Source organism: Nyctereutes procyonoides, unplaced genomic scaffold (genome assembly GCF_905146905.1).
Source record: "Nyctereutes procyonoides isolate TBG_1078 unplaced genomic scaffold, NYPRO_anot_genome, whole genome shotgun sequence".
In the NCBI taxonomy this organism is placed as follows: Eukaryota; Metazoa; Chordata; class Mammalia; order Carnivora; family Canidae; genus Nyctereutes; species Nyctereutes procyonoides.
In genome coordinates, this window is record NW_026575031.1 from 10467638 (window position 1) to 10490973 (window position 23336).

At 37.1% G+C, this 23336-nt stretch overlaps 2 protein-coding genes and 1 pseudogene across 4 annotated transcripts in view; 2 read left to right on the forward strand and 1 right to left on the reverse strand.

Moving 5' to 3' along the window:
- The window catches only part of FRMD5 (FERM domain containing 5), a 312961-nt gene that overhangs the window by 254752 nt on the left and 34873 nt on the right, over positions 1–23336 (reverse strand). The window lies entirely within an intron of this gene.
- Positions 9571–10057, forward strand: LOC129504263 (60S ribosomal protein L21-like). Its single transcript, XM_055316884.1, has one exon. It carries the CDS (start codon positions 9584–9586, stop codon positions 10055–10057), a length of 474 nt encoding a protein of 157 aa, XP_055172859.1. The 5' UTR covers positions 9571–9583.
- LOC129504233 (proteasome maturation protein-like) lies at positions 18142–18567 on the forward strand (annotated as a pseudogene).

Consider the following 23336-nt stretch of genomic DNA (forward strand, 5'->3'; position numbering starts at 1 on the left):
AGGACTGGGGAACATCCTTAGGAGGGAAGGGGACGGGGAGTAGGCCAAACAAGAAATCCTAGATACAGTATTGCCTTTAAGGGGAACAAAAGTGTTTTAAAATTAGACTGTGGCAATGGTTGTACAACCCTGTGAATAAACTAAAAAACACTGAATTGTACATTTTAAATGGCTGAATTGTAAAATATGTGAATTATATCTTAATGAGATTTTAGAAGTGGAACTGGAAAAGAAGATGTTCACATACAGTAAGATCCTTTTAAACTTTGATAGAAAATTTTGTAGTTATGTGTGAATGCTAAAAACTTAGGAATAACCATTACGAGAACAGAAATGCCATCTATGCTTCTAAAATTAGAGGAACATAAAAGATATTCACAATTTTATCAATCTAAATGACAAGAGTAATACAAAAAAAGAAAGAAAATACGCAAGAAAATGGCAAAAATGAGTTCAATCTCTATGTGCGCGCACACACACACACACAATTAAAAGAATGTGTTATCGAGATTAGGTTAACAAACCCAACTAGAGACACATTTAAAGCAAAATGATCCCGAAATTTTGATAAAAAATCACGAACAAATATATTTGATAAAAATACTTTTTTATTTCTGGCAAGGCAACATGAACAACAAAATAGAACTTAGGATGTAAGAGAAAAATAAGAGCAAAGGATGACATTACCTAATGGCAAAAAGAACGCTCTACAAAAAGGATATGATGAACTTATATAATAAATATAGGCTCTCAAATGTATAGGAAGCAAAAACAGATAAAATTAACAGGGAGAAACAAGCAAAACCGCAACCATGAGATCGTAAAACTAAAGGAGATTCTAACTCTGATATCTGAGACTGATGATCAAGCAGACAAAAATTTCCTAAAGATATAGCATATTTGAACACAAATGTAAGTTGATCTCTCTCACACACACACACACACACACACACACACAGATATAAACTCTGTACCAAACAGAAAAGAATATATGTTGGTTTTAAGCACACATAAGACATTTATAAAAATTTACTGCATACTAGATCTCAGAGGCAGCATCAACCAATTTCTGAGAATAAATCTCATTCCAATCATATTCTTTTAAAACAATGTAAATAATTATAAATAAATAATAAAAAGTAAACATAAACAATTCTATGTTTAGAAAATTTAAAATGTACTCAAGGGGATCCCTGGGTGGCTCAGCGGTTTAGTGCCTGTCTTCGGCCCAGGGCGTGATCCTGGAGTCCCGAGATCGAGTCCCACATCGGGCTCCCTGCATGGAGCCCGCTTCTCCCTCTGTCTGTGTCTCTGCCTCTGTGTGTGTCTCTCATGAATAATAAAAATCTTTAAAAAAAAATAAATGTACTAAAAAATGACTCATGGGATAAAAATCAAAATAGAAATTATTTTGAACCAGAACTGAATAACGAAAGTACCATATACCAAAACTAGTAAAAATGCAACTAAAAGGGTAAAGTGGGTTAATCAAGAGTAAAAGAATGATGTCCACTTCTAGTCAACATTTTTGGAGGTCCCAGAGAGTATAATGGTGTAAGAAAAAATATATAAAGTAAGAAGGAAATATCAAAACATTGTTATTTGTATGTTATCATTACTCTCATTAGAAATCTAAAAGAATCTACAATTACAATGCAGAGAATTCAGAAAGGTTGCTCAACATAGAATCAACTTACAAATATTGACAGTATTCATATATTCCAGTAGTAACCAACTAGAAAATATAATTTTTAAAAAGAAACCATTTGCAATAGCAATAAACATTATGGGGTAACTGAAAAGAAATCCAATAAATTATATGTAAGATTCTGCTACAGAAAAACATAAATTGTATTAAAAATTCAAAGGGATGCCTGGGTGGCTCAACGGTTGAGCTCCTGCCTTCAGCCCAGGGCGTGATCCCAGAGTCCCAGGATTGAGTCCTGCATTGGGCTCCCTGAATGTGGAGAGCCTGCTTCTCTCCCTGCCTGTGTCTCTGCATCTCTCTGTGTCTCTCATGAATAAATAAATAAAATCTTTTAAACAAAACTCAAATAAGAACTAAATAAAGAGAAATATATTTGTAAATAGGAATACTGGATGGAATAATTGTACCAATTCTCCTCAAATTGCTCCATTAAGAAATCAACACAATTCTAGCAAATACCCTATAGGGAATTTTTGTGAAACTTAACAAGCCCATTCTAAAATTCACACAGAACAGAAAGAAGAGCCAAGAAAAGCCATGATAATTTTGAATAAAATGGTAAAATAATTAAAATGGTGTGATATTAAGCCCAGGAATAGATAAACAAACCAATGGAACAGAATACTCAGACAGTCAAGTGCATCTACAGAAAATTGGTATTAGTCAGTGGAGGCATTCCAAATCCAGGCAGGAAACAAACTATTTAATAAAAGGTGCTGGGATAACTGATTATGCACATGGCAAATGAGATCCCCACCATTGAGCCAAATAAAACCGATGGGAGGAAAAAACCCTCAATGTGAAAGCAAAACTAGAACTTCCCAATAGAATTAGAACATTGTGGTTCCTTTGACCTTCTTCCTGAATACAGTTTCTAGACTCCAAACAATCCTAGTTGTTCTCTTCAAGGGCGCCCTGTACTCAGAACTGAATTCTCTTTGTAATTTGGAAGCTGCAGAATAAGAGTGGGAGAATTACTTTCTTGGTATTGTTATTGGACTTCTGGTAACACAGCCTACCTAAGACCACACTAGCTTTATTTCTTCACTAAAAAATATGACTGATGAACACTGCACTCACCATCTATTAAACCTCATAAAATCATTTTTTTATGTGTCCTACGCTTCAGCCAAGTCCCTCACATTTGGGGCCCATTTGTATAGGGTTTTTTTTCCCCCCTTCATGTATAAAGCCTTATTCTTACAACTATTTAATGCCATCATTAAACTAGACCAGTTGTCTTTGTCTGTGGTGACCTCTTCAATATCCTCCTATGTCATCAAATGTACTCATTATCCCTTCCCACACTAGGGCATTCACAAAATCAATAATATGCCTTCTACAGAAGACTTCATCCAAGAATTGAAAAAAAAACAAAATGTTGACCAAGAAGTTCTGAACAGAACCCTAAAGGTATAACAGAAAATTTCCTGCATTAATACTAATCCACTTAACTGTATTAGCAATTAGTTCATATTTTTCCTCCTGACCTTCAAAATTACTCTGACATGTGGTCAATTGTATACTGAGTTTTGGCTAAGCTTTGCTTATTGTATTTCCATGATCAATCTACTAAACCTGTCAAGAAGTAAAGTAAGTCTCACATAACTTTGTTTTAGTGAACCCACAGTGGTAGAATCAAATAACTTGGGCTTCTTCTCTTAGATGATCACAATCATTTATTAATAATTTTAAAGTATATTAGAAATTAATAAAAATTACAAATGAAATGAAATTTATGAGGACTCCATACATTTGTAGCATAATTATTTCATCTCTATAGGGGACATCTAATTCTGAAAAAATTTCATCTCCATAGTGTAGGCCAGAAAATTTCTTTAAAATCTATCATTCACAGAACAGAGCTGGTAACTGCAAGAAATGCCCCCCCACCTTGATAAATGTAAAAGGATAACTTGTGTTAATAAGAATTATTAGACTGTTTAAATTAGGAGCAGTACAGGGAGACAAGTGGGCGAATTCTGTACTCCCTCCTATGAGGAGGGTAAACAGTGTGTTCCAAATCAGACAGAGTTAGAAAACTCAACTCCAAGATAACAGGGGGTGCCCCGCCTGAACACAAAGAATGTACCACACACAGTGCAACCCAATGAAGTTGGAGATTAGAAAATATTCCGCCATCCTCATACACCCAGCTTTGAAACTCATTTGATCCTCCTGTTCAATTCCCACATAAAACCATCTCAGAAATTTACTTCCATCTAGCTTTCTTAATGTCCCACAAACACCGAGTGTTCACTCTGAGACTGAAAAATCAGCTATCTATAAAGATTGTATAATCAGAGATGGACACCTGGCCAAGAATTTTCACTAGTCACAAAGGACCATGAGCTAGATTAAGTATAAGGCACCTTTCCAAGTGTTCCATTAATAAGATATTAGAGAATAAGCAAGACATAATTATTAGAGATATTATAAGATTATTAACTGCAAAAAACAATTCCAGAGAAAAAGAAACATAATTCCCAACAAACTATACTAGAGGGATCAGACTGCAATACTGGATAGTAGATGATTTTATCTTTGCCTGAAGCTCTTTTTCTTGATCATAAATGAGAAATGGAAATACAGAACTCCTAAAATATAATAAATATAGCTAGCTGCTATGCATGACTATGAAAGTTCTCCAGAGCATATTAGTTTCGAATAAAGTAGACATTCAATTATTGATTTTGTCTGTTTCTCTGTAACCCGTTCCTTTCCACCACCAGCTAAACAAACACAACTGAATCATTTCGATGTTATGATTACCATTAAATACCTATTAGAGATACCAGCAGAATCTGAGAGCTGAAAGATAATCTAGAGGTTCACCTAATCTTTACAGAGGAAAAGAGAGACCCAAAGAGTTCAAGAGCCCAAAGTCTCAATGTTTACTTAGTAGTTAAGTGCAACAACTAGAACCCAATCATGCAGCTCCACTTTCACAGGCATAATCTTGGTTTACCAGAGTCTCACTCTTCTGGTAGGATATTATTTTTCATCCTGTTTAAACATAATTGACCATCAGACACTGCAATGACATTTCACAAAAGCCTTACAACTCTAGGTAGGTGCAGAATACATTGAGTTCCTATAAACATAGTATTTTGGAACTGGAGAAGTCTTTAGAGACTGTTTCTCCCTATCTGCCTCTTACATATGAGCAAACAGAGGTTAAGCTGTTTGCACAAGTTCATAATGTGGAGCGCAAAGTCAAAAGTAAGAATTGGGGGGAAAAAAAAAGAGAGAGAGAGAGAGAGAGAGAGAATTGGCTGTCCTGATTCCCAGGCCAGTGTTCTACACATTTCATTACAGGGCTTCTCTTTCCCTTTTTCCTTAAAAAAAAAGCAAGCTTCTGATTAAGAACAAGAATTTTTTACGGTGAGGCTATTGGCTATCTCTGAAACACAATAAGGCAAAGCACAAATGAGGTATGCCTGTATTATTTTAACCAACATGTATTAATTTCTTTCCCACTTAAAACACCTATCAAAAGGAAATTTGTAAATAAGGCCCACTCGGCCTTTGATTCTACTAACCTGGGGGCTGACTGCTTCCTATCTCTAACCCACTAGACATGGACAGTGGTTAGGGCCCAGACACAGGACAGAGAAAAGCCTGGCAATCACTCAGTGAGCATAGCAAGGAATGTGCTTAGGAGTGTTCACCCACTGGACTTCACATGATGCAACGCTTTAAACTACAGTGTCTTGGGCCCAGAGGACTTTGTGGCTTCTGGGACTTTAAAGGATGCCAGATTGTAACAACTTCTCTTTGCAGAGACTTCCTGAGTTAAATGGTTTCTGAGGTCTAGCATGAAAACCCAGCCACCATTTATTGCCTATCTATTTCAAACACATCTTCCCATAAGCAACAGACATTTGGATGCTTGCACAATTCATAAATATGCCATTGTTATTTTTAAAACAGTCTATTCATTTTCGCCAAATTCCTTCTCAAAGGGAGAATTTGCAACAGAGTGAAGTCTATATGACATCCATACCTTCTAAACTATGAGAAGACTGAGGAAGTCCCTGCTTGCTCCCTTACTGTGGTAGGCCACAAAGAAAACTGGTTTTTAGTTGCAGCATTGGTACGAGAGTCAGGAGAGAAAAGACTTCTGGTCGAAATCTCACCAGAATCACACCATCAGACTTATTATTGAATTTGTCCTGATAAATTGTTCTGAAGGTGGAAAGCTCTTACTCTTCTCAGTTTACTAAGATTTAAAATTAAAATTTCTGGAGTAGAATCCCAGGAGGATATATAAACTGCAGCAGTCCACTCCCCTATTTCTGCTGCCTCACCACTGATTCTGTTTGACAGACCTACCATAAAGGCCTCCTGCAAACATTTGTCCTGAGGACCTCATGCTCCAGGCCATCAGAGAGCTGGCAGATTGCAAGGCTGTACAGAACTGAATGCACCTGCTACTCACCATAGGCCAAAGTGGGAATGGGAAACCATCATCTGTTATGGCACTACCAACTTAGTGCAGCATTAACACTTAACTCCCTCAAGTCCAGCATCTCTTTAAAATCACTGTTCTACTTCATGTATTACGTTTCAGTATTGTATTTGCTTGAACACATGTTTGATAAATGAAGTGCTCTTATATCAGTAAAACTACCAGGGATTAATCGCCGGTGTTAGTAAGAGATTCTAGGGGTTTTGGTTCTTAAAGTAAGGTTTGGCAGAAACAGGTAAATGGAAACTTAGATGAAATTTATAGTTCAGAAAAAATGGATTTGGTGTAAAATCCATTTCAGTGTAAAAGCTATCTGACCAGGACTCCAACTCTAAGTAATCCAGCCTTAGACGTTGCTACTGAGAGTCTGGAAAATGTTAGCATATTTCTTTTGATTCAATTCTGATTGCACACTAGAAGTTCAATTATGTTTAATAAGCAGCAGGGACACATGGTTACCAAGGATAATTCTGCCAAACTGAATGAGAAAGTTCAAGATTTAACACATGTAACTTAGTGAGCACATTTAGTCGCTAATAAAATATAATCAGCCCTTTGTCTTTCATTTTAATCATCTTTATTAGAAGAAAAAATACATCATACTAAAGGAGTTTACCATATGGAAATGGGGACTTAAAATGCAATACTCTATTAGCATGGAGAAAATTAATGCATTATAGTTTTTCAAAGTGGGAATCAAATTGAACTTTCACTTTGATGTGAACTTAAGTTGAATTTTGTCTTCTAACATGACTTACAAAACAGGTGTTAAGAATAGACCAATCCGGGATCCCTGGGTGGCGCAGCGGTTTGGCGCCTGCCTTTGGCCCAGGTCGCGATCCTGGAGACCCGGGATCGAATCCTACATCGGGCTTCCGGTGCATGGAGCCTGCTTCTCCCTCTGCCTGTGTCTCTGCCTCTCTCTCTCTGTGACTATCATAAATAAAAATTAAAAAAAAAAAAGTAAAAAAAAAAAAAAAAAGAATAGACCAATCCATACATTACACAAGTTTTTTATTTTCCCTAATTACTATGTTATTTATCTACTTACCTGTTTGGTTACTAAAAGAAGTTTTTTCTTTGGAATTAATTTGGATTTCAATCCTACCCAATAGTGTAAAAGAGTATTTATGATTTATAATCAGAGCATATTTGTAAGATGCTTCTGAGTGAAAACTGCTTAATGTATACTGCTAATTACATTTTAGTGAACTATTTTCATTGCCAAACAGGTAACACTTTATGGATGAAGCCTTTATTGCAACCACTAGATAATCTCTTTTCTATTTGGCCTGCAAATTCACGTTCTGGTACACTGTAGAAAGTGCCTATACAAAACAAATTCTATATAGCCATCATCATCTTAAAAGATGAAGAGTCTGAATCCTTTATAGAAAGATTTTGGAAATCACACAGCTCTCTCCTATTGTTTTAAAAGGCTGTTTCTTAGATTTTCTGGACTCATAAAAATCTCATTTGCCCTCTATCCCTTTCAAAGAAGATATTAACATGTAGCATTGACCACAGTTCCTTCAACAATGAAATGCAAATTGAAAAATCTTCTGTGAAATGAGAATCCAATACTAAATACTTATAAGTCACTGATTCTTAGCTCACACCTTTCTTCTCCTCACATCACACTGAAGAACATGACCACTCAGAAATCTTTCTCAAAATGTGCTCCTTGGAACACTGGTATTCCACAAAAATATGTGTTCAATGAACATGTTAGCAATATTTATTTTAAAATTTATTTTAAATATATGACTAAGAAAAACACTATACACCTTTACAGTGTTATTACTGTATGTGAATCTTTAAGAAACAATTCACAGTCCCAAGAGAAATAAAAACCTATCTTGACACGCAAAAAGTTGTACACAAATGTCATAGCAGCATTACTCATAGTAGCCAAAAGGTGGAAACAACCAAAATGCCCACCAACCGATAAGTGTGTAAATAAAATGCAGTATGTCCATACAATGGAATATTATTCAGCCATAAAAAGATAAGGTCCTGAAATATGGATGAACCTTGAAAAGATTATGTTAAGTGAAAGAAAGATCTTATATTGTACAATTCCATTTATATGAAATGTCTAGAATAGGCAGATCTATAGAAATAGAAGTAGATTAGTGGTTGCCAAGGGTTTGGAGTAGGTGGAGAACTGAGAAGGAGGGGGTGTGTGATGACAGCTAAAGAGTGCAAGATTTCTTTCTGGCACAAAGAAAACATTGTAAAATTGATCTGGTGATGGATGTACAACTCTGAATATATCAAAAGCCACTTAATTAGGGGTGCCTGGATGATTCAGTTGGTTGAACATCCAATTCCTGATTTTGGTTCATGATCTCAGGGTCAAGATATCAAGGCCCACATGGGGCTCCATATTCAGCACACAGTAGGCTTGAGGTTCTCTCCTGGCCTTCTGCCCCTCACCCCTGACTCATGCATATTCTTTCTCTCTAAAATAAATAAATAAATTTTTAAATAATTTTTTAAAAGCCATTTAATTGTACAGCTATCTTTGAGAAAGAAAAATAGGCACTAGAACAGATACTTCACTTTTTAAAAATCCCCCAAAAATCAAACATATGAAAAGATGCTCAACTTTATTAAGTATTAGAGAAGATCAAAGTAACCACAAAACAAAATACCATCATACACAAGCAGAGTGACTAAAATTAAAAAGATAGATAACAACATGTGTTGGCAAGGTGTAGTATAGTGTACATACACCATACATATACCATGAGAAGCACTGAAGTCATACAGGCCCTTTAGAAAGCTATTTGGTGGGGATCCCTGGGTGGCGCAGCGGTTTGGCGCCTGCCTTTGGCCCAGGGCGCGATCCTGGAGACCCGGGATCGAATCCCACATCGGGCTCCCGGTGCATGGAGCCTGCTTCTCCCTCTGCCTGTGTCTCTGCCTCTCTCTCTCTCTCTGTGACTATCATAAATAAATAAAATTTAAAAAAAAAAAAAAAAAGAAAGCTATTTGGTAGCAGCTATTCAAGTTGAATAGAAATATATTGTAGGCCCTGGCAATTCCACTACTAGATATGTTATAAATATATAGATAACTATATATATGCACATACATATATACACATGTACATATTATATAAAATATAGGCACATGAAAAACATGTGTAAGAATATCCATATTATTAAGGCTATTATTTATAATAGCCCTCAACTAAGAAAACCCCAGAAGTCCATAAAAAAACAAAATGGATTTGGAATTATGGTATATTTACACAGTGGACTACCACATGGTAATAGAGATGAACTACTGATACACTCAACTGACATGGATAAATTGGACTAATGCTATGCTGAGGGGATAAAAATTGACACAAAAGAATATTCAGCAGAACCGCCATCTTCCAGTAATTCGCCAAAATGACCAACACAAAGGGAAAGAGGAGAGGTACCCGCTATATGTTCTCTAGGCCTTTTAGAAAACATGGAGTTGTTCCTTTGGCCACATACATGCGAATCTATAAGAAAGGTGATTTTGTGGACATCAAGGGAATGGGCACTGTTCAAAAAGGAATGCCCCACAAATGTTACCATGGCAAAACTGGAAGAGTCTACAATGTTACTCAGCATGCTGTTGGCATTGTTGTAAACAAACAAGTTAAGGGCAAGATTCTTGCCAAGAGAATTAATGTCTGCATTGAGTGTATTAAACACTCAAAGAGCCGAGATAGCTTCCTGAAGCGTGTGAAGGAATATGATCAGAAAAAGAAGGAAGCCAAAGAGAAAGGTACTTGGGTCCAACTGAAGCGCCAGCCTGCCCCACCCAGAGAAGCACACTTTGTGAGAACCAGTGGAAAGGAGCTGGAACCCATTCCCTATGAATTCATGGCATGATAACTGTAAAGAAAATAAAAGACCTCAGGATTGTAAAAAAAAAAAAAAAAAGAATACATATTCAAATAAGGTAAAAGTAATCTGTGTCGTTACAAATTAGGATAGTAATTAGCTTTGGGTAGGAAAACAGGTAGTGCTGAGGAAGAGGGATGAGTCATGAGGGAGCTTCTGGGAGTGCTGGTAGTGTTTTATTTCTTGATCCAGATGCTAGTTACGAGGATATATTTATTTTGTGATATCTAGCTGCATACTTAATATGTGTGTCTTTTGATAAACTTTTAAAGTATTAAAAATGTATATTTTTAAGGAGTGAAAAAATAAAAATACTGCATAATAGCACAGTACTTGACAATGTCAAGAAAATTTGATCTGTCATTTACCCAGAGTATTTACACACAGTTACACAGAACATGCATTGCCAATTCAATACCTGTCGGTCTATGTTATGAATACTGTCATTTTATTCCAACATATTTGTGATATTTTATTATATGAAATATTGATACCATTCTTAATTGTGGTGAATTATGGCTAGTTCACAATCTATGCATAACCCAAACAAGCAAAAAGCCAGACCCCTTCAATGTGAAAATACTACTCATAGCACTTGGTCCCTAAAAAATCAGAGGATGAGCTGTCCAACATGAAACAATTTATAATTTTCAGAGCTGTCTACTTCAAGAGCAGATTTTTGCAACTCTGCAGTTCACGTTCTTCCTTTTGTTTCAAAAAGCCTTTCTGAAATAGGCTTATGCTGCAACAAAATAAACAGATTTGATGCTACATCTGCTATGAGGATAGGACTGAGCGACCAGGTTCCGGAATAGTAAACAGTGGTTATGTACAAAATACAAAAACATTGTTTTCATTTTTAATGTTTGTTTCTCTGCTGTATTTGAAAAAAATCTAAAACATTTTTATCTTGCATTTTTTAAGATTTTATTTACTTATTTGAATGAGAGAGAAATCCCCTCAGATGTTTCATTCCTATATCTTTAGACCACATCTCCTGTCTTCAGAAGCCCACAAGCTTGACCTCTTAAAAAGTGTAGTTTATGTCAACACTCATTCATTTAAAGGATCCAAAGTATACCTCAAAATTTTTCCCTGCCAGCCAAATATCCAAGAATAATCCATAAGCATCAGTATAGGACATGTTCTGTATTTGTGATGCACAAGTTTCTCTCATATTAAGGGCTAAAGCTTCAAAATTACTCCTCTTTAAATAACTGGATTATTTTGATTACATGAAAGGCCTAATAGATGTTTAAGTTATTAGTATCACCAAAGTACCCTTGCAAGCAGCAGTGTTTACAGGTTGCTTTATTGAAAAGCATTTTCCTCTAACTTATACATACTTTGAGACAAATCAATCGACAAAACAACATTCGTTTTGATCAGAAAAGAAAGGAAGGAAGGAAGGAAGGAAGGAAGGAAGGAAGGAAGGAAGGAAGGAAGGAAGGAAAGGAAAGAAAGAAAGAAAGAAAAGAAAGAAAGAAAGAAAGAAAAGAAAGAAAGAAAGAAAGAAAGAAAGAAAGAAAATACAGAACATCCTTAAAGTAAATGCTTTTGCTAAGCATTCTAGAAAAAAAAAATAGGTTAACATCCTTCTTTCAAGTTGCTACTTAGATTTTAAATGACATATTTGGGGAGCAAAAAGACTTTCAGTTACATTAATACTCAGTGTGATCCTAAACTACCAGATGATTCAAGACTAAAATCTTAGAGGCAGGCAACTTCAAACAATTTGGTTGTTTTATCAGTATTTAAAGATTAAAAAAAAAATCTAAGTAACAGGATGACTTTAAAAGTCCTAATCAGTTACACCACACTCCAAGCTACTACTTTTTCAAGGCGATGAAACAGAAATTTCTAAATGTGTTGGTGAAAAACAATTACTGCTACATCATTTATATCATAAATTGTAAATCCAAAATACCACTAGCTCCGCAATATGCAAATGTACAATCTAATTCCACTTTGAATTACTCTCACTTCCTTTCTTTACTAGACTCCAAACAGGAAAGAAAATGAAGGAATATAATCCAGGAGTTGAAAGAAAAAGAAAATGCAGGAACTTCAACCAGATCTGCATGACTCATGTTGTGTCAGTTGCAAATTTCTGATTCCAAGCCTTTAAAAAAAGAAACTTCAAGGACCCTTCAAATTATGTTCAAGTCATATGTCTGATTAGACAATTGAATCACTTTAATGTAATACATTTTTTTCTTGATTCAGATCTCTTCTCTTGCTGCCACAAATATGTTTGTTCAGTGTAAATGGAGTGATGAAGATTGACCTTTCCAGTTGAGCAGCTGGCTGAACAGGATTTTAAATGGTGTGCTTAGGATTTTAGTTCACTCAATTTAAGGCAAAAGGAAGTGAAAGAAACGTTTATGGATGATAGACCGCCATACCTAATTTTTATTCTAGGAATTGTAAAGCTTCTATCCCACCCCTGTTGACAAATTCAGCATCCCACATGAGGGTGAAGTGTAACCAGAAGTGAAACATTGAACCATTACTGTGTGAAGTTAGGGGCTCCAAAAACAACTTAGTAGCAGCTATGTCTTTTAAAAATTATTCCCATCTTTTTTCCTGTTCTCAGGGGGAAAAAAATTTTAACAGAAGAGGAAAAAAATTGCTGTGCCTTTAAGTTCTGTCTAGTACCTTGATTTATTCCAATGCCCTTTCCCTGATTTTCCATTCAATAGCACTGAAATAATACTTTCTTTTGTAACCTGACAAAGCAGTCTTGAAAACTCACTATTCTGGATATTTAAGACCACACACTTTCAGCATTTTGCTAAATTTTTACTCTTTCTGATCTTTGTCCCTCTCGCTTAGTTACTGTACACTCCTAACTCAGCTCATCACTACTAAAGTCATATATATAGGCAACTATGTGCAACTACTCGAGAAATTATATACTCAAAGCAGTCCTCAAAAACAAAATTCCATAAATATCTAATGGAAAGGGGAAAGAGCCTATATTTATGAAATTTCTTTTAGACCTGCTACCTGATTTTCAGTCAATGCTAGCACATGAGCAAGTGCTAATTTGCATAGCTGATAGGAAGCTGAATCCAATCATTTATTCACAGCAGGTACAGTGCTAGAAGCTAAGAATGCAGAGATAAAAGACTCAGTCAGACTCTTCATTCAAAGACTTCAAAGTCTAGTGGGAGAAAGCCACATAAACCTACAATCATAACATCGTAGATGCATCATGATAGAAATACATCCAGGGTAGCATGGAAGAACAAAAAAAAAAAAAAACAAAAACAAAAAAAAAAACACTTAACTCAAGTTTAGAATAATCACGGAAAGTTCCACAGACTCAAATGCCAAGATGGCATTAGAATCAAGTCTGGAGAGATCCTTAGGAGGAACAGGGGTGGGAGTGTGGGGGCAGGGCATTCCATTCAGAGAGAAGCTGTATGTAAAAAGACACAGATGTTTGGTTTGAGATAATGAAAGGTTCTGAAAGTAAAGAGTGGTGCTAGTTACACAACATTATGAATATGTTTAATGCCACTGAATTGTACACTTTACTTTTGACCTTTTTATATTTTTGAGAGTAAGCAAGCAAATGGCGGACGGGGAGGAGAGAGAACCCCAAGCAGACTCTATGCCCAGCACAGAGCCCCAAGCGGGGCTCAATCCCACGACCTTGAGATCCTGACCTGAGCCAAAACCAAGAGTGGGACACCCAACTGACTGAGCCACTCAGATGCCCAAGTTATATGCTTTAAAGTGGTCAATTTTATGTAATATATATTTTGCCACAAGAAAAAAAGGCCACAGATGTGTGGCAGAATAGAAACATCAGATAAGGTACCTAGAAGGAAGACTACATGACAGGAGAAAGAATGGAGATATACCATGGCTAGACCATAAAAGACTATGTATTCCATGCTTACAGAGTATGGAGGCTAATCAGAGGGAAAGAAGGACTGGAAGCTTCAGGAAGGATTAGGATGTTATACATATAACCCAGTTGAGAAATTCAAGTCTGAATTCTGAGAGGCAGTGGAACCAAAAGGGATGAATATATTTCCAAGATAGCAAGACAGAAGAATACAAAGGACTGGGAGGTCAAATATGAAGGAACGGGAGGAGTCTCAAAAGCCTCTCAGCTTTCTGGCCTGAGCAGTGAGTGAGGCAGATCATGGTGCCACCCATCTAGAGTGAAATCAAAGGAAGCCTCAGGTTAGATTGGGGAACATGGCAACTTCTTTAATCTGCCAGGTTTGAACCCTTGTAAATAAAGGATGAAGACCAGCAGTTAGAGAAGTGTAGGACTTCTGTAGTCAGTCTATGGATTTTATTCTTGCTTCAAAGCCCAAGTAGCAAAGGATGGCCCAGATATGAGGTGGAAGCCATTTCTTCCCCACCTCTAAATAGAGCTCACCACCACTCTGTCAACCCAAAATTAAGGACTTTGATGGACTCAGGAGGCAGCTTCTCTGGCAAGACGCTGAGGTTGTCTACAGTAGCTTCAGTGAAGCTCATCAAGTACACCATCTCTCAATAAAAGTAAGCCGAAGATGAATAACATGGCTGGCACTTCATGGTAGCCATTGCTGATATTTAGGTCCCCTCAGAAGTAACTGGGGAAGTTTCATAGAATGGACCCAAATTTGATAGGTTGGAAGGGGATGGTCAGTATGAGTTATTATCATTTGGAAAATGTAAAGAGGACCTATTTTATTCTCCTATGCTACTAAGGCCTGGAGATTACCAGGTAAACATTCCAGGAAAAGTGATACCCTGTTATTCACTGACCATTCTGTAGATGACTTTTTGATGTATAACAACATGGTGAGCATCTTCTTATGTCATAACATTCTTCTATAACTTCATGTTTAAAGCAGAATAGTATCTGCCAAAAACAACAAAAAATAAACTGGGATAGTATCTAATTATATACTATAATTTATTATGCAAATCCCCTATTGTTGGACATTTTGGTTTGAATGAAGCTTTTCAAACTAATTTCTGTCACTCGTTAATCATATTTTTATGAGACCTAAGAATATATCTAAGCATTTTATTTGAAGGTTCCTTGTCCATAAAATTCCCTTTATATTTTTGTGCATTTTTTTAAAGATTTTATGTATTTATTCATGAGAGACACGGGGGGGGGGGTTGTTGCACAGACACAGGCAGAGGGAGAAGCAGGCTCCATGCAGGGAGCCCAATGTGGGACTCGATCCCAGGTCTCCAGGATCAGGCCGTGGGCTGAAGGCGGCACTAAGCCACTGAGCCACCTGGGCTGCCCTATATTTTTATTTTAACTTTTTAAAAAACACCTATATAATCAGCTAAAAGAAGGCATAGCAACTTACTGGCCCTGATTGTTTTAGTGTTTTTTTTTTTTTAAGAAAGTAAATTGTTGTTGGGGGTGCATTAATTTTATCAAGCCACTAGTGTGCCATATTGTACAATGAAAGAGGCAGGTAATTCACTAAATGACACCCTGGTGGTGGCACAAAAGAATAAATGCATCTCCAGTAAGTGAACCATGTGCTCTCTGTCAGCAGGATCAAGTGTATTATTTTATATCTCCTTTCCCATCCATGGATGCTTACTGGTCTCTCTCCAAGTCAGTAATAAAAGTAGGTAAAGAAGCCTCTACCTGTGCTCATGCTATTCCTTCTACCTATATCCCTCAGCTCCTCCAATTTCTGTGCCCAACGAATTCCTACTTATCATTCAAGACAGTTCAACTGTTACTTCTGCCAGAAAGCTTTCCCCCACCACACTCATCCTGAGCTAAGTGTTCCCAACGTGTTCTGCCTATACCTCTGGATACTTAGCACAGTTTATTATGGTGATCGGATATTCACCCAACAAATCATAAGTCTTTTTAGATTGGGATCTTGGCTTCTACTCTAACACCTCCAGGGCCACCACATTGCTCCTTTAAATGACTACTAAAAAGAATGCTGTGATTTAAAAAGTGCCACAAAATCTCACCTAACACTATACTTATCCACCAGTAATGTTTTCTATTGAGAGTAATTGAGCAATGTACCTAACTATGAAAGTACAGTTTTCTAATAAAACACAGTAATTTGACAATGCATAATCATTGTTGTGATGCATGGTAATTAAACAAACCATAAGTGATTGTATAAATTACTACCATTAGTAATCACCAGGAATGCAGTGGGATGGCATTCAGTGACCAATTTCTCCCTCCATCAGAGATGGTACTAACTTCATCTGACTCTGCTTCTACCTAAATGTCCTAAGCTCCAAAACTGTCCCCTACTCCATACCTTTTTCTACAATGACTATTTCCTTAGGAAATGGCATTCAGCTGAGAGGTTTTTTTCTCTGCCTTTGTAGAGAGCTATTACCATCATGACTCTCATATTCCAGCATTCCTTCCTGGGATTTTAAGGTAGAGACAATTCCTTGAAAGCCTGTAAGAACCTCACACTCCCCCTCTTTCTTTCTGTATACCAAATATCTTTTTTTAAATAGGTGCAGTAGGTTGAATGGTATGAATGCCCTGCTTCAAACTCTCTTAGATTACCAGGCATTCCATCATCTACAAGTTGATTTGGGTTAACAAGTAAACACATACTTCTCCCATCACCAAAAAAAAAAAAAAAAAAAGCAAACTAAGCAACACAGGTTTATTGGTCACATGGGTGGTACAAAGTAAGCTGATACTTAATCATACCAAACAGATAGTTTTGAGGGAAAGTGAAGAAGGAAGGACTAACTGGAACTGCTACAATGGGGTAGCAAGAAAGCTCTGGCAATGAGGGAACAAGGGATGCCAAAAGGAAGAGGAAGGAAACTAGGTGAAGCCCAAAGATAAACTTCAACTTTCCATCTGCAACTGCCCAAGCATCCTTCTTTTCTTTCCTTCTTCTTTGAAAACCAACTTCTATCCCCGATGCCTGCCATGTGGAAATCATTTAACCTTTCCTAGTCTTAAATGTGACATACTCCTTTTCACAATACTTTGAGCTATATATAGTCTTCTCGTCTTACAAATGGGGATAAGGCCACCTTCTCAGAGGCCAAAAGAAGTAGATTTCCCAGAAGCACAGCAGCAATATTTCACTGGTCTAAGAGTTCACTGAAAATACAAATTCAAAATCCTTTCTTCCTTATAATGATTAAGGCATTTCAGATTAAAAGTAAATGCTAGCAGGCAAATGTTCATTAACAGCTAAAACATATGGGTGTCGGGTGGCTCAGTCCGTTAACTGCCTGCCTTCAGCTCCGGTCATGATCCCAGAGTCCTGGGATCGAGTTCCATATCAGGCTCCCTGCTGCAGAGGGAGCTTGCCACTCCCCCTGCTTGTGGTTGCTTGCACTCTCTAATAAATAAATAAAATCTCTAAAAAAAAAAAAATACAGCCAACAAGTAGAAATAATCCACAATGTATCAAATGATGAGTGGATAAACAAAATGTGGTATATCCATCCTGTGGATTACTACTCAGCAATAAAAAGGAATGAAGCACACCAATGTGAATGTATCTAATATCACAAAACTGTGCACTTAAAAATTAAGATGGTAAATTTTATGTGTTTTACCACAATATTTTAAAAAGGGAATGAAGGAGTGACACGTGGTACAACATGAGTGAACTTCGGAAACACAATGCTACTGAAAGAAGTCATTCACAAAAGGCTACATACAATATGGTTCCATCTACGTGAAATGTCCAAAATAGACCAACTTATAGGCACAGAAATTAGATTTGTAGTTGTCATGGGCTAGTGATAGGAGGAAGTGAATAGTGCCCACTAACAGGTAGAGAATTTCTTTTGGGAGTAATGAAAATGCTCTAAAAATAGAGAGTGGTAATAGTTGAAGAACTTTGTGAATATATAAAAATGAGTTCACTGTACTCCTTAAAAGGGTGAACTGTACATTAGTAAACAAGCTCAATAAAAGACAAGTTAGTAAATTATCTCAATTTAGTAAGAAGTCAGTAAATTATCTCAATAAAACTGTTATTTTTAAAAGACAAATGCTGGTGGAAACGAAGTGAGCAGCGGGGCTGGCTGATGATAATAGGGCTGAGCAGCTGTTCACAGAGCAAGTGAAGATGAATGTCGGAGGACTTGGATCTCAGCTTAAGGACAGTATTCCAGTTACTGAACTTTCAGCAAGTGGACCTTTTGAACAGCATGATCTTCTTTGAAAAGGTCTCCCTTGTGTGAAAAATGAAATTTGCCCAGTCATCCTCTTGAATTATCAGAAAAAAAATCCCAGCTCAACCAAGATAAAATGAATTTTTCTACACTAAGAAACATCCAGGGTCTGTTTGCTCCACTAAAATTACAAATGGAATTCAAGGGTGGGGTGCAGCAGGTTCAGCATCTTCCATCTCTTCCAAGCTCAAACCTTTCATTGGATATTTTAAGGGGTAATGATGAGACTATTGGATTCGAAGGTATTCTTAATGACACATCACAAAGTGAACTAAATGGGAGAACCACACTGGATGGAATATAAACTCGGTTTACCGTAATCTGTCGTGTTCATGAAAATAGAGGGGCTGCATGTTGTTTATAGTCATCTTTTTACTATAATTTGATGTATACAACATTAAAAGTACTGACAAATGAGAATTTTTGCCTAAATAGTATTTGTGATCATTTAAATGATTTAGTCTTTGGTTTATGACTATGTGACAATTGAAGCACTAAGTGGAGATGATTTTAAAACTCCCAATTTATATGAAAACAATAGCCTTCTATATGTCTTTCAAAAATTGTTGTTCATGAGTATTTTAAAATTGTATGGGTTTCAATTCAGCCTGTTTTCTGGGTATCCCATAAATTTAATTTTGATTACCATTATCAGCATTTGAGTCTACAACCTTCATAGTAGCATCTCACAATAAACATCTGTAATTGATTTCAGTGGTTAACACTTCAAATTAAGTACAGCATAGGGTATTTATATTTTACCTTGTTTCAGTATAGCCTGTTGATACAAGAAAAATACTGGATTTATTTTTTAAAGATTTATTTATTCATGAGAAACACACACAGAGAGAGAGAGAGAGAGAGCAGGCAGAGACACAGGCAGAGGGAGAAGCAGGCTCCATGCAAGCAGCCTGATGTGGGACTCCATCCCGGTCTCCAGGATCACACCCTGGGCTGCAGGCGGCGCTAAATCGCTGCACCATTGGGGCTGCCCAATACTGGATTTATTGATGCTATTTTAGAATTGTAGCTATTTGATTCTTTCAGTTTGCAAAGTATAATAAGTTCAAAGGTTTTGATTTTGGTCTTGTCCTTAAAATGAAAAATCAACCAGCATATGTTGATTACACTGTTGTAATCATAGATTTATATATCACATGATTAAATTGAAAAAAATTAGAATATTCATGTACACACACTACGTATCCCTGAATAAATTCCATAATTATTTAAAAATAAACCTTCACTATAGTTGTTAAAAAAAAATAAAGACAAATGCTGGTAAACATAGTACTGCCATTGTACCTGGGACATTTCAGAAACATTTAGAAAATCAGGATTAAGGTAAGGTTTCAGAAACTACATAACTGACCTATCCATATATGAAAAAAAAAAAAGCATAAGGTACAAAGCACAATCAACATAATGAAACTAACAACAAATACATCACTTAGAAAAGAAATAAGATTGACAAGAATTTTTTTAAACGACTATACAGAACCATACTTCTTGTTGATTTTAAGGGGCAGTAATGTGTAATGGTTAAGAATTTAGGCTCTGAAAATCAACTGACCTAGAATCTAATCCTCGGCATCACTGGTTCTGTGATCCTGAGAAAGCGACTTAACCTTAATAAGATTTCATTTCTTTATCCAACACATAGGCAGTATTTTAACTTCTTTTTTTATATTTGTCTCTTTTTCATTGTCTTTACATTTCATTGTATTACACTGAATAAATACATTGTATTTACATTTCATTGCCTAACACTGAATTTCTCCTCTCTGCTTTCTTTTATTACAGTTTGCCAATTTTAGATTTTTGTCATTTTCTCTAAAGCCATAGTTTTTTCCCTGCCTCCAGGCTGAAAATCTCATGTTCTTGTCTCAAGACTCCTATGTTCCCCAAGGCTCCCCATCTTGAGCTTAAATTATACTGGAGTCTCTCAGGATGTTAGGGAAAGCACATAGCATTTCTTGATTGTACTCAGTGTGTCTACTTCTTAGTAGACCGTCAACTCCTCAGGGCAGACAATAGTTTGCCTTCCTTGCTGTACCCTCTGTACATGACTAGTGCCTGGAACAGAGTAGGTGGACACTCAATAAATACTTTCTGAATAAGTAGGTAAGTGTTGATTTTGACAATGATGTACTTCTTTGGCTTTAACAGATTCAATACATTGTTTCTTTTAATCACCTCATAGCAAATTTCCCTACCTCTTACGTCCATTTGGTAACTGCTCTAGAGTCCTATTACTTATTTATCAATCTCATTTTGGACTATCCAAAATGGAGCTGCTAAGAACCTGACTTCGGTACATATGGATATTCTATCATTTGATAATCAGATCGAAGCAGAATGCCCAAGTGTCCATTCTTTACCGATCTGAAAGAGAAGTGAATGTCTAGTGAGTCACTTCTGCTAGATCTCAGGCAAAGGTAAAAGGCTGCTAGTGGTCTCCCTCTCCTTTGTATGCTGTGCTAAGATTTTTAACAAGTCCACTTTCCTTGTTGCACAGCCAATCAGAGGTCCTGAATGTTGCCTAGTCAAGTGCATCTCCTTCATTCCATATGAGCCAAATTAAATGTTGATAGACATCATCGTCCATTTTTAACCCTATATTATTTCTGCCTTTCTACTAGCAAGAGGAAGTCTTCCAAATCTGTGCTCCATTTTATGCTGCTCCTTAACCTCTGCACCACCTCTTGGCAAAGCAAGACAAATGGAACAAAGACAAACTAAAGACAAGAGGTTTCTCTCTTTCCTGCTTGTCACTATCCTCACTTCCTTCCATGTAATGCTATTTCTTTGGTTTCCCTGAACATCCTTACTTACTAGTGCATATCATCATCTCAGAAGATTCTGAGAAGTCAAGCCCAGGATTTTCTCATTTGACTTTCTGATATTATAGTCTACTTTACATTTCTCAGGGAAAAACCTAGCATCAGATTCCCCCACTTTATCATGGTACATTCTTTTAGCGTACTGTTTTTGTATCTTAAGCACATTTTTGTCTTAAAAAATACTTTTCCTAACTTTGAGGAATTAACAACATCTACTGACTTGCCATGCACAAAGTACATATTACTGGTCATTCTCTGCAGATTCAGAACCATTCTTCAAACTAAAATCAGCCTAAATAATGGAGGCAGCTATGCATGAGTATGGGAAATCTTTCTGCCTTCCTCTCAATTTTGCTGTGAACCTAAAACTGCTCTAAGGAAAAGATAATTACAACGTCTTTTAAAAATCAGCCTAAAGGGATCCCTGGGTGGCGCAGCGGTTTGGCGCCTGCCTTTGGCCCAGGGCGCGATCCTGGAGACCCGGGATCGAATCCCACGTCGGGCTCCTGGTGCGTGGAGCCTGCTTCTCCCTCTGCCTGTGTCTCTGCCTCTCTCTCTCTCACTGTGTGCCTATCGTAAATAAATAAAAATTCAAAAAAAAATATATTAAAAATCAGCCTAAAGATCAAAGATCATATATGAAGCTGGACTGTGACACACTCATAAATAGCATCATTACAATAAAAATTAACAGAATGCTGGCCTATTCACAAACAGAATAAGGGCTATATAAAGTAAGTTTTAAAACTCTTCTGGGATGCCTGAGTGGCTCAGTGGTTGAGCGCCTGCCCTCGGCCGGGGGTGTGATCCTGGAGTCTGGGATCAAGTCCCACATCAGGCTCCCTGCATGAAGCCTGCTTCTCCCTCTGCCTATGTCTCTGCCTCTCTCTCTCTCTCTCTCTCTCTCTCTCTCTCTCTCTCTCTCTCTGGGTCTCTCCTGAATAAATAAAATATTTTTATAAATAAATAAATAATAAATAAATAATAAATAAATCTCTTATTTTGATGGAGATATATATATATATATACACACATATCATGGACTTTTCTGCCCAGTGTATGTACTGCCTTATCTAGGAGTCTTGGTGGGAGATACTGGCAGAAACTGAAAATATCAGACATTTTTCCAGTCTCCCTTGCAGCTAGCATAGGACTTGAGCTTGGCATATTAGACATTCCTATCCTAGACCTTGACTCTAAAGCTGTTAGAGTAAAGAAGCAGGGACTAAGAATACATTCTAGTGCCAGATGCAAACAGTTAAGACAGTTGCAGCACTAATATCAAGTGCAGAGGGGCAGAATTGGCAGCAATGTGACACTGATGCCTCATTCCCAGGACCCTTGGTGACAGTGGGACAAGCTATGGCATCCAGAGTTCATAGGAAGAGGTAGCAGTACCCTTTCCCAATAGGCTTTACAGTGTTATTCTGGATTCTGGGTGCTCCCTAGCCTCTGTTGGTATTGTCCATTTTCCAACCCTGCTCTGCATTCTTCCTATAAATTTTCTAAGTCAATCATGTCTTTTCTATAAATTTCTGTTTAAGTCAGCCAAAGTCAGTTTCTGTTGCTTGCAGCTAAAACTCTGATACAGGGCAGCCCGGGTGGCTCATTGATTTAGCGCTGACTTTGGCCCAGGGCGTGATCCTGGAGACGCAGGATCGAGTCCCATGTCAGGCTCTGTGCATGGAGCCTGCTTCTCCCTCTGCCTCTGTCTCTCATGAATAAATTATTTTTTAAAATAAATAAATAAAAATTCTGATACAATAAGCTAGTAGTTAGCAGGTAGCAAGTATTAATTGAATTACAGTAAATTAATATTTGATGAAAACCCACTCAGTAGAACATAACTTTTGGTCAGATTTAATGTAGTACAATTTACAAAATGTAAACTCACCCTTTTTAAGTGAAATGTTTTGATAAATGCTACAGTCATATAACCACTACCATAATCAAGATACAGAATGCTTTCAGGGAGCCAGAGTAGCTCAGTTGGTCAAGCATCTGCCTTCAGCTCAGGTCATGATCCCAGGGTCCTGGGATAGAGCCCTGCATCAGGCTCCTTGCTCAGTGGGGAGTCGTCGTCTTCCTCTCCCTTTACCACTCTTGTTTGTACTCACTCTCTCTCTCTCAAATAAATAAATACGCACACCTGGGTGGCTCAGCAGTTGAGTATCTGCCTTTGACTCGGGGTGTGATCCCAGAGTCCCAGAAACGAGTCCCACATCAGGCTCCCTGCATGGAGCCTG